Source organism: Phaethon aethereus (assembly GCF_964289735.1).
Source record: "Phaethon aethereus genome assembly, chromosome: 1".
In the NCBI taxonomy this organism is placed as follows: domain Eukaryota; kingdom Metazoa; phylum Chordata; class Aves; order Phaethontiformes; family Phaethontidae; genus Phaethon; species Phaethon aethereus.
In genome coordinates this window covers 81,056,717-81,069,080 of record NC_138575.1, presented here as the reverse complement: position 1 = coordinate 81,069,080, position 12,364 = coordinate 81,056,717, and the positions used below count along the sequence as shown (strand labels likewise).

At 43.6% G+C, this 12,364-nt stretch overlaps 1 protein-coding gene across 1 annotated transcript in view; it reads left to right on the top strand.

Annotated features, from left to right (window-relative positions):
• Positions 1–7,977, top strand: part of DUSP16 (dual specificity phosphatase 16) — a gene marked incomplete at its 5' end in the record, with an annotated part of 31,697 nt that extends 23,720 nt beyond the window's left edge. Inside the window, 3 exons of the mRNA XM_082014177.1 lie at positions 2,099–2,258; positions 2,961–3,084; positions 6,704–7,977. Of these exons, the coding sequence (XP_081870303.1) occupies positions 2,099–2,258; positions 2,961–3,084; positions 6,704–7,880 (1,461 nt within the window). The 3' untranslated portion in view covers positions 7,881–7,977. The remainder of the gene's footprint in view (positions 1–2,098; positions 2,259–2,960; positions 3,085–6,703) is intronic.
• Positions 7,978–12,364: the final 4,387 nt, after the last annotated feature.

The following is a 12,364-nucleotide window of genomic DNA, read 5'->3' as shown; positions in this document are numbered from 1 at the left end:
TTTTCTTTTTTTTTTTTTTTTAACCATTGCTGCAAATTATATTTCTGATGATTTGTTTTGCAAGTTACTGGTCATCTCCTGTGCCCCTTGGATATGTATGTTTACGATATAATGTATGGTCATTAGTTTAAGATGCCCACACCCTCAGGCACCTCTGAATGTGCTGATGCGAGGGACTTTGGATGAAAGTGCTTATATTTTGCTCCAGACAACAAAATTCAGCTTGCTAGCAGAGTAAATTCATGTAAATTTCCTGTTTAAAACGCAGCCAGTAGTTGTACACACTTCCTTCTGCAAATGACTGAGGTAGACTCCCTTCTCCCCTGGAGCCCTTTGTCCTCACTGAACAACTAATTTTTGTATGCATATACGTGTGTGTGTGTCAGTTTTCATCCCTTTTACATGCACACCGTAACATGCATGTGATGTACCTGTATACTAAATATCACACATTATTTAAACTGCTTTTCTTTGAACAAGAGTTCTGGCTCTTCAGCTAAATAACCATCTCCTTGTTTCCCTTCACCAAAACAGAAAAAATACATACGGGGAAGAAGCGACCATTTGGCTTCATGACTATATTTTCATACTGGTAGACCTCCAGTTGAAATCTGCGGTGTAAGAATTCATTCTTGCTACTGCTCCCATGGATTGACATAACTTTTTTATAGAATTGCTATAAGAGCAAAAGGATTAAAATCCAATTTTTTTGGCTTTTTTAGTTTTAGCTTCAGTTTAGTTTCAGACATGAGTTTCCATAGAAGTCTGGCCAGAAGCTCTCCAGTGTTTGTATTCAGTCTCACTACTGTCCAAGCATAGTATTGCATGTCACTTCCTGCCAAATCATATCTGAACCAGAAAAGTTGTTTGATCAGTATTACTCCAACCTGCTTAACTGCTTTTCTGTGTCAAGATGCTTACTTGCAGGAGACTGGATGTTTTTGGTAGAGCCATCTGTAGGTCTCTAGTACTAGTTTCACACATTTTGGCACTAAGGTACATACTGCATCAGAGTACTTTGCACAACTTCTTTAAATACAAAGAGTATGGCAAGGTGCAGAAAAGAGGTGTCTTTATTTTATTTGCAGTCATGAAAATTCATTTACTAAAAAAGCTCAGTTGACTCTAATACATTGAGTCTCTTTCTTTGTTGCTCTGATAACAAGACTAGATAATTAGACTGGATATTGGGAAAAAATTCTATATGGAGAGAGTGGTCAAACATTGGCACAGGCTGCCCATGGAGGTGGTGGAGTCACCATCACTGGAATTATTCAAAAAACGTGTAGACATGGCACTTCAGGACATGGTTTAGTGGGCTTGGTGGTGTGGGGTTGATGGCTGGACTTGATGATCTTAAAGGTCTTTTCCAACCTTAATGGTTCTGTGATTCTGTGATCTCTGAGATGCAAGAGGACTAAAGACTGAGAACTGAAATATGAGCAACTAAATCGTAACTCACAAAGCGGAACTCCCATAAAACTGCAGTTAGTGCTGTGTAAAAATGGTCTAATTCAAGGTCTTCAGCTCTTTCCCTCAAGGTTTTGAGTGAGTTTTGCACTCTTGCCTTAGAAAGAAGGAAGTCACGGGTACTTTGAGGTGACTACAGGAGGCATCGGTTTCATTTTATATTTCTCACCAGTATCTGTGATGGGACAACCTCAATCTTATTTAGATATGTGATCCAGAAAACAGGTATTTGCATCAGCAAACTACATGTGGGAACTGTTTGGTTATGTTGTCAGCTTGCACGGTGAGAATTTAAACCAAAGTCACAAAAAGTGCATTCGCTTGGAAGTGATGCTTCATAGTAGCAGCAGGTATTCTACCATTACTTGTTTAACTTTGCTTTTATGGACCTTGCAGTCTGTATGTTATTTGGACACATTGGACGTCTCATTAAAAGTTGTTTGAAGAATTAAAAGCTCAGGAGTTGTCGTTTTTCAAAAAAGAATGCCTCTAATACAGCTAGAGCAATTCAAACATGAATTCCAGTTCGGTTTTTAGCTTTATGATGTGTTTTGGGTTCATGGTTTCTTTGTAATGTGCCAAAGGTACCATTTGACTTCTCTAGGCTTAATCTTTCTCTCTCTCCTAGGAGCTGATGCAGCAGAATGATATTGGCTATGTACTAAACGCCAGCAATACGTGTCCAAAGCCTGATTTTATTCCGGAATCCCACTTCCTCAGAGTCCCTGTGAACGACAGCTTTTGTGAGAAAATTTTGCCTTGGTTGGATAAATCAGTCGATTTTATAGGTGAGAAGAAAATTTAAATTCTCTCTCTAAAACCGTTTCTGTATTTCTTTGTGTGTCTACCTTGCTGTTTTGGCTGAAGACGACCTGAATGCTTTCTGGGTGTTACAAAGGATCTATCTATCTAAGAATCTATGTACACGGTCACGATCACTTTAGAAGCACAGAAGCAAAATAATGTAGGGAGATTCTGCCGCTGCGTGTTCCAGCATTTGAGGAACAAAGACACTTTTTAAGAGCACAACTCTGCTTTCCGGCAACCTGGTAGATGCTCACTATATGCCTGCAGAATGCGAATTAGAGAACTGGACATACAGATCCTGTCTTTAGCATTGAGCAGTGAGCTAGCCAAATTTGAACTGGCCAAATCATTCCATCATGAATGCTTGCTTTTTACTTGTGTATAAAATTAGAAACAATCACCTTTCTCAGACATCTAAATAGGGTTGTTTATGTGCACATTAAAATGCGGTATGCTGTAACTGCAGTATGTTTCCTGTGTGTAATCGCATGCTTTTTCTATACTCAGTGCTATACAGTGCTAGAGAAAATAAGTGATTTTTGTTTAAAGCTTCCATGAGGTTTGCAATTAACAGCTAATTTGGAAGTTTTGAACAATTCTAAATAACATTGCTTTCTCTGCAAACTTTTGATCGTGGTATAATGCTGCTGAGTGTGACACTTGCCCATTTCTTTGCTATGCAGAAAAAGCAAAAGCATCAAATGGCCGTGTGTTAGTGCACTGTTTAGCTGGAATATCTCGCTCTGCCACAATCGCTATTGCATATATCATGAAGAGAATGGATATGTCCTTAGACGAAGCTTACAGGTAAGGAAAAAAAAAATCCCTTGATTTTAATTGTTGTGCTTGTTGGCTGGTTTTTTAAGGTGAAGAATAAAAGTTACATGACCAAGGGTAGAAGCAGACATGTTACTTTATCCAGTAGTTCACTGGCCTCTGCACACTCTTGTTTTAAGTGTAGGCTTCCTCCATAAACAAATCAGTGGTGTTGTGCAGACATCATACACCTAATATTAATTCCCCACCTACAAAATGCTGATGTTGGTCTTTGATCCGAGTAAGCAAACAGATGGAATTTAAACTGCTTATTAAATGTGTGTGTATGTACGTACATATACACACACAGCAATACCACGCATATAACAATCTCATGTAAGTCAGAGAGAGAATGGAATGGACAGGGTTAAAGAAAGAGAACTGAGGGTATTTATAATCATGCTTGTGTCAAATGCTAGGCTGGAGCTGTTGACTTCAGTTTGGTATTTGGTAATGCTCTCAAAGAACTGCCTGCAGGTGAAATGTCTAGGAATTAAGAAAGCTTCTTTGTTGGTATTAAACTCAACCGGAAAGTATTTTCAAGTGTTGGCTCTTTGTGGTGTCAGGGAATTTTTGTGGGACCCTCTCCCACCCCTACCCCCTCCTTTTTTAACCTTTCAAATTCCGTATTTCTATACATGGATTGTGAACACTTCACTAGATTCCAGGTGGCATGGTTGCAGCTTACCATGACTTCTCTATTTCATTTGACAACCAGCTTTGTTGTGTTGTACGGAAAATGGTGGTTTTCTTTTTGTATGCTATATATGCACAGCTGACACATCACTATAACGTCTGTGGTGCAGAAGCAATTTGAACAATTGCACTGGAGCAGGTGGAGAGTAGTACTTTCCAAATCACCAGTGTGTTTCCTGCTACTGTCTCTAAAACACTGATGAGGACAGAAAGAGGAAGATTTGATATTCCCTTGTAGAACATGATTTCCATGGGGCATTTTCTTTTAAGCCGATGAACACAATTACGTGTGCAGTGAAAAAAGCCCATGGAAGAGGTGCCTGAACTACAATCATTCTCCCATTGCCTTTAGAAATTTTCCACTGTTTCTCGCTAGAGCCTGCTCACAGTTTAGTGTTGCGCAGTAATTTCAGGATGTATGGTGAAACAGGTTTCTTCCACCAGGCATAGGTGAAAACTCTCACTATTATGCAGGTATAGATAATATGGTTGAATTAGCGGATGTGGATGGATGCTGTGCAAGATACGAGCTTGAGTCACTAAAAAACCCTCTCTGGGCTAAGGCTGTAGTGGGCTGGAGGTTAAGCTGTAGAGTACTAAACACTTCTAACATGCGTATGCTTCAGGGAACTTCTGAAGTGCTGCTTCTAGACTCCTCCATGAACTCTCTGCATTAAATTCTCATTTGTTTCTTAACCAGAAGTGGCAATTGAGCTTGAAGGATTAATCATCCTAGGCCTTTTGTTCAATATTAGCAGTGCAAAGAAAAACTAGTGTGAAATTTGGATTATATTTTGCTATATTTCCTTTGATATGGCTTAGTGAGAACAGCCTGCAGCACATGTCACTCCCTGGTTTGGGATCTCTAGATCTAAGGAAATGAACGTTTTTAATCTTTTCTATTGTGTAATGGATGATACAAGGGAAACAAACATCAAAATTAAATGTTATGCATGTTTTCCAATTGGAAATAAGAGTGTGCATTTCAAAATGAAAAAGTTTGCAAAGCCTTAAAACTTGTTGGAGGGATCCAACAGACTTTCTTGAACCCTTTTTCATTTTTTATAAAGCTAGTTTTAAATTTAGGACTGCCCAATATTTTGGGGTGAGACAAGGAGAGGGTGGAAGGGAGAGGCTACCAGAACACAGGTCAGAAATGGCAGTGTTGACCAGAAGGATCTTGCTTTAAATAACAAATCCAGTAACAAGTACAACTAGCTTTGACTGGAAAAGAATGAATGAAGACTGTATGAATTCTTCTGAGCAAATTGCTTATGCTGGAATAAAAGCCCACACATTCAATGCTAGGAGATCGGCCTTAAGAATCTCTTCTGCAGAGCCTGACTAGTTTTCTCCGTTTGCCAGTGCTGGCATTTCATGGCGGATGTTTCTGCTATGACTTTGCGCAATCTGATCTTCCAGGTCATCACATCAGCTCGACTATTCCTACTACTGTTTGTTGTTTGGCAACTTATCAAAGAAAACGTACTTCTTTTTTTTAATTTTTCATGTGCTTGCTTGCATTTGTGCTCGTGTATACATATATGCACAAGTACACCTTCGAATTTTTTTCATGCTGTTTTTAATGGCTGCATACCCACCTTCCATATACATCCCCAGAGAGATTTTGTTTTTACTAATATTTAATTTTCCCAGTGATACATTATATGCGCCTTTGTACTAGATTTAGCTCTTCCAGGTTTCTTCCCTTGTTAACTCCCTTGCCATCTGGTACCTTCATAGTTCCAGGAATGCTTTAAAACAAAAAAAAACCCAACCCAAACAAAACAACAACAAAACAAAAATGAAAAAAAAAAAAGAGGAGGAAGGATTTGGGCAGCTTTCTTTTTTACAGCCTGTAAAAAGCAAAGAATACTTACTTCCTACCTGTCTGATTTTCAATATAGCTAAGTACTGCTTTTGTATTTAACTTTGAAGCATATGACATGACTTCTACTACTTAAGTCTTTCATACATTTAGAGTCCTGGTCCAGGAAAACATTTTAAGTATGCATTGCACCTTGTCCATATTCCACCAGGTGTGTAAGTAGTATAAGTGATCGTGCCCCTGTACTCAGCACTGGTGAGGCCGCACCTCGAATCCTCTGTTCAGTTTTGGGCCCCTCACTACAAGAAGGACATTGAGGAGCTGGAGCGTGTCCAGAGAAGGGCAACGAAGCTGGTGAGGGGTCTGGAGCACAAGTCTTATGAGGAGCGGCTGAGGGAACTGGGGTTGTTTAGTCTGGAGAAGAGGAGGCTGAGGGGAGACCTTATCGCTCTCTACAACTACCTGAAAGGGGGTTGTGGTGAGGTGGGTGTTGGTCTCTTCTCCCAAGTAACTAGCAACAGAGCAAGAAGAAATGGGCCTCATGTTGCACCAGGGGAGGTTTAGACTAGGTATTAGGAAAAATTTCTTTACTGAGAGAGTGGTCAAGCATTGGCACAGGCTGCCAGGGGAGGTGGTGGAGTCACCATCACTGGAAGCATTCAAAAAATGTGTGGATGTGGCATGTCAGGATATGGCTTAGTGGGCTTGGTGGCTCTGATGCTGTTCATGCAGAACATGAGGAGCTCTTAACTCTGGTCAGAAACCAAGGTCGAGATCTCACTGGTGAAGTAAAATATGGAAAATTATTCTCTCAGACCTTGTTGTGGACATCATAAAGAGGTAAAAAAAATGCCTTCTTTCCCCTTTTTAGCCACCAGAGAGAACTGAAGAGCATCCAGCATTATCTTGCTTAAAAGCTGCTTTTTTTTCATCCATGTTTTCCTGTGCTTGACTGAACCTCAGACCAAGCATCCTGACAAGTTAAGATTAGGCTGTTAGCATTCACAGCAGTTGCTCTGGGGTTATCTCAGGTCTGAGCAGCAAGTCCTTAAAGTAATTCTTGTTTTCTTTGTCCCTTCTTTCCAGATTTGTGAAAGAAAAAAGGCCAACCATTTCTCCCAACTTCAACTTTCTGGGCCAGCTTTTGGACTTTGAGAAAAAGATCAAGAACCAGAGCAGTCAGCCTGGACATATTAGTAAGCTGAAACTCCTGCATTTGGAAAAAAGCAGCGAGCACGTGCTGGTCCCAGAAGGTGGGCAGAGCAGCCTCTCCGCTAACCAGCTCTGCATTACCGCTACCTCCGAGATCGTGGAACAGAAGCCACCGGACTGCGGCGGTGTGCCACACGGCCACGTGTCCCCTCTGGAAGATGGCCCGCTGGTACAGGGCATAAACGGACTGCACGTCTCCCTAGATAAGGTGGAGGACAGCAACCGGCTGAAGCGCTCCTTTTCTTTGGATATCAAATCTGTATCCTACTCCGCAAGCAGCAACTGCGTGACTGCATCGGTTCAGGGCTTTGCCTCCTCTGAAGACACCCTGGAATACTACAAACACACGACCGCTTTAGAGGGCAGCAGCAAGTTGTGTCAGTTCTCCCCCGTCCAGGAGGTCTCGGAGCAGACCCCAGAAACCAGCCCTGACAAAGAGGAAGCAAACCCTGCCAAGAAGCCCCAGAGTGCCTGGCAGCTGGACAGCCAGAGCAAACGGCAACACCTGGGGCGAGCCGGCAGCAGCGCGGCCACTCAGCGGTCGCTCCTCTACCCCCTCCACCGGAGCGGGAGCGTGGAAGACAACTACCGAACGAACTTCTTGTTTGGTCTCTCCACCAGCCAGCAGCATTTGGCAAAGTCCGCTGCTGGGCTGGGCCTCAAAGGCTGGCACTCGGACATCTTGGCTCCTCAGACGTCGGCTACATCCCTTACCAACAGCTGGTATTTTGCAGCCGAGTCCTCGCATTTCTACTCTGCCTCCGCCATCTACGGGAACAGCGCTGCTTACTCTGCCTACAGCTGTAGTCAGCTGCCCACGGGCTGTGACCCAGCCGGCACTGTGCGCAGGAGGCCAAAGCAGGGCGACCGAGGTGACTCCAGGCGGAGCTGGCACGAGGAAAGCTCTTTTGAAAAGCAGTTTAAGCGCAGAAGCTGCCAGATGGAGTTTGGGGAGAGCATCCTGTCGGACAACAGATCCAGAGAAGAACTGGGGAAAGTAGGCAGTCAGTCGAGCTTTTCGGGCAGCATGGAAATCATTGAAGTGTCTTGAGGGGCAGCAGGCTTGTGTGGCTGTATCGGAGTTGCTTCCCCCTCCAGGCCACTCTCTGGCAGCGTTTGAGAGGTCCCTGTAAATCTGAAAAGAACAAACTGCGTGCAAAAAAAGTGGGGGGGAGGGAAGAAACGGGAGGCTTCAGCGTGAACGCAGTGACTAGATCAATGCGGCAAAGAAACGACCAGTGAGCATCTGCCCGAGGAGACCGAGGCTACTGCTGGGTTTCTCTTCTTCCCTTTCCTGGAGAAGGGCAGAACATTTCAAAGATCCTTCCCTGACAGAGGAAGAAATTATATGCAATGGATTGCACATCCTTTCAGTGGTTTTTAAAAAGGAAGCTCTCTTGGTATTAAACCCTTTCTCTGGTTCCACTGGAACATGCTCCTACCCATCAAAGCTAGTTTTGGTCTCCCCTCCTCATGCCCCGCGTCTTCACCAGTGCACCTTAGCCCTGACACTGAGCCAACCTCTGGAGGGAGACTTTTTTTCCCGTAAGAAAGGAGACCGGGAGCGATTCCAAAGGACGTAGGGACTGGTTACAGCAAGGCTGGTCTGAACACAGAGCTCAGACAAATGTAAATACTGGTGTAACTATTGTTCTAATAGATAGGCTTTAGGTGATTCGCTAGAGAGCTGCTTCAGAGAAAAAAAAACAACACCCAGTACCTCAAAAATATAAAAAATAAACTAGGGCTTTATGGCTGCCAGATGCTGGTAGTCAGTTCATAAGCAATGTGAACAAGTAATGACTAGCCACATTTGATTTTATTTTTTTTTTAAAGCTGTCTAACGCACAAGTGTTTCAGCTGGCTCAGCAGCAATTCTTAAAGATGACGAATGAACCATACTTATGACTGTTTCCCCCAGTCTTTTAAAACATAAAATAAGCAGTATTTGTATTTTTGATAATTAAGCTGGCTTCTGGGAGAGGGGTAGCTGCTTTGGCTTCTGAGCTATAATGGAGTGGTTAATATTTAGGGTTACGTGCAAGAGAAGTGGCTGGTACACAATACCACAGTATCCTTTTCTTGCCAATTGACAATTCAATTGATGGCTCTTGAAGGCTTTTGTTTGTTTGTTTTTTAAAGCTAAAAATGAGTTGGGATGGGCTTCTGTCCTTAACTGAGCAGTATCATTAAGGAACTGTTCTTTATATATGGATCCAATCATGCGTGGGGTGGGAGCAGTTCAGGTGGTTTTTTCCATCCCTGTGTCCTCAACCCACACGATGGAGACTTGGGGGTGGAAGCTTCCCGTTAGGTTTGCTGACTTTACCCGAGACGGAGAGGGCTGGCTGGCTGTCCAAGGAAAGCGGAAGGGGACCTCCAGCGTCCCAGGTCACAGTGAGGCGTGACAGAAAGGGGGTTTGAGAAGAGACAGCTTTAATGGCAAGGCTGCTCACCTCCCACACTCGCAGCTCCGAAGGAACCTGATCCTGCCTGTTGTCCCAGCGTAGGGTCTCGGTTTCCCAGCGTGCCGATGCGTGATTTGGCTTTTGCAGACTTTTCTAGCTGTGCCGCCGCTGGCCTGCACCACGTCCTCGCCCTCACCAACCCAGGGAATACGCCAGCTTCAGGAGATGTCGCTTCCCTGCTGCCAGCGGGGTGTTTCCTGGGAGATTAGGCACAGCCCTTCTTGTGGTGTTTTTGACCCCTCAGAACATGGCGTTATCGGGGGCGAACTATATTGGTTTGTCCCGTTTCAGTGCAGGCGGCTGAAAATTGTAAATCACATGTAACAAATACTTACCCCTGGCCAACAGCTTTAAAAAAAAACTGTCAGCAGCAGACTGAAGCCCTAATTCAAGTCAGCAGCTTGGGCTACGTTTTGTTTTGTTTTTTACTGTAAGTTTAGCTAGTTTGTGACTCAAATCTCAGGTTTTACTATCTTGAAAAGTGGAGAAGATTTTGTCATTGTTTTGTTTTGTGGCTAGGATGTGACTTTTTAATTTCCTACAGCAGACTGTTTTAAAATAGCACTGAAAGCTACAGCATTGATTAACTTGATCCTAAAAAGCGCAAAAGGCACAGAGAGAGAGGCAGCACCAGGAGTAACGGAACCCAGAGGCTGTGTTCATGACATGCGTACGAGATGCTGGAAGGCAAGGGGGAGGTTGACAGCGTGCTGGAAAGCATGTCAGGTCTTGGCTATTCATTAAACATACTGCCACTTGTCTCTGTTTACATATCAAGTGAAAGTGATTACATTACACCTATTTTCAGCATATATACACACTCTGTGTGTGCATATGTGTATGTAAATGACTTAGCAGTGCTCCTCACAGCCAGATTTCAGTAAAAGCCTGTGTCTTTGATATAAATCAGTTAATGGGGGTCAACACAAATCAATCAGATTCTTCCTGTCTTTTGTGCTCCTTCACATGTGTGTATGTTCTCCCATTCTCTCTATACATACACATACATTTGGGTTTCGTTTCCACAGTAGCCTTCTAAGGAACTGAAATCTGGTCTTCTGGCTCCTGGTGATTTCAGATATGCTATAGTCACCAAACGAATCGAAGCTGTAGGCTCAGTATTTTTAGGGGACAGGTTCCTGCAGGAGGAAGCCTTAACCCCATGCCCTGACTCCTGTCTGAACTAGCGTCCTGTTCCTGAACAATGCTGGAAAGGGTTTGTAGAAGTTTGGAAAGCAAAGTGGAGGATGGGAGGAGGGAAACGTGTACATGTTCAATATGAATATAATGTTCCTTGGTGTATGGCAAGCTGTTTAAGTGGTTCAGAGAGATGTGAGTTTCTCATCTTCTTGTGTCGTGAGCATTACCTGTATGTTATGATGAAATAAAATCAGAAATGGTACCTGTTTATATAGAACGGCTGAGGAAGGAGCCTGTGTGCCTCTGGCTGTGGAGTGTGCGTTACCTGCCTGCAGTATGACCTGCTCCCCAGCACCCAGGACTAGCAGGGGGCTCGTCCTTTTCGTATGTACCCTCCTCTGCAGGCACGTGCCTGTTGTTAATGCACGACACAGATGGGGTAGCTTTGGACTGCTCGGCAGTAACAGCACCAGTAACAGTTTCGGCCTCTTACCTGTCGCTGCTTACCCCACCTCTCTGCTCCCTCGAATAGCAGCAGTGCTTCTCTGCATTAACATCTTACCCTGCCCAATACTGGTGTGAGTAAACTGTTCCCAAGGCAGCGGTGCTAGTCTTTCTGAAGCAAGTTACTCCGAATTAAGTTACCTTAGACTGAACCCCACAGTTTTTTCCTGCCTCCCATACTTATTTGAAGAATTAGTTGTTTAAAGACTTGTTTTGCCCGATTCTGCCAGTCCTGAAGCACTCGGAGGGATTGCTGAGGGAGGAGTATGCCCCTCATTGCTCCTTCAGAGCCTGTACAACTCTAGCATGTAAACTTCAGTCCTGCAGCAGAATATGGCTGCTACAATTACATCCTTAGATGGCAAAGCCTACAAGTTCGTGTAATAGCATCTTCAAACTCAGGTGCAGTCAACAGCAGCTTTTTTTTTAAAAGGCAATTTTAATGCATAATCCCAGAAAGGGAAATACAGTATCTGTGGCCTCTCTAGAAGAGACCATATCATCAGCCAGAGTGCAAGTAATAATCTGGGTGGGTTTCTGTGCTTACTTTCTGCAAAGAAGATGTACGTAGAAAGCTTGCATCTAATTGCACAGTAAAACAAGAACTATGTTCAATGTTAAATGTGAATGGCATCAGCTTGATAGCCTACAAAATAGGTTCACTTGGCAATCTTCTAAGAAGCTCTAGCTTCCCTCACCCTACTCCCAAGTCCACTTCCGATCTCAGAAGGTCAGACTAGCCGTGTTTGTTCCCTTTACAGTCTCTTTTTTTGAAGTATGCACTTCAGCTTTTACCACTCCTCCTCCTACCTGCTTCGCAGGACTTGCTCTGCTCTTGTTCCTCCATTCTTCCACTCTTGCCCCTGCCAGCAGACAGCTGTGTGAAGAGAGTCTTACCTCCATCTCCAGTCAAAACCCAAGAGGCAACAGAAATTTGTCTCTCACACATCATCAACATTTAATTTTCATTTCATTGACTGGCATTACTGGGAAGAGGTCCCTGAGGTCACTAGGCTCTTGATGTCACCATCACTGTTATATTCCTAGAGCGAAGTGGACTGAAAACAGGGCAAACCTCCCCCCAGCATGGATCAGGTAGCCTTAGTTTTGAGGGGGCTTAAGGGGGGGTAAGGAAGACAAAAATGTGATAATCACATGAGCTGCTGTTTTTACTAACTGTACGTTCATCAGCTAGCTGCTCATTATGCTTTGACTCAGCCCAAGTTTTAAATTGCTTTCTATGAGGAAGCAGTGGTTTCAAAAGCCCAGAACAGTGGCCTGGCGCTTCTCCTGGGGAAAGCACAGGAGTCCTAGTAAGGCTGTTACTGCCCCTTTTTAAATCTGAAATTACAGAGATTTAGCCAAACAACTCGCCTATCTAGACATTTTAATTAGATAGCCATGTCTTAAAGTTTCTGAGATA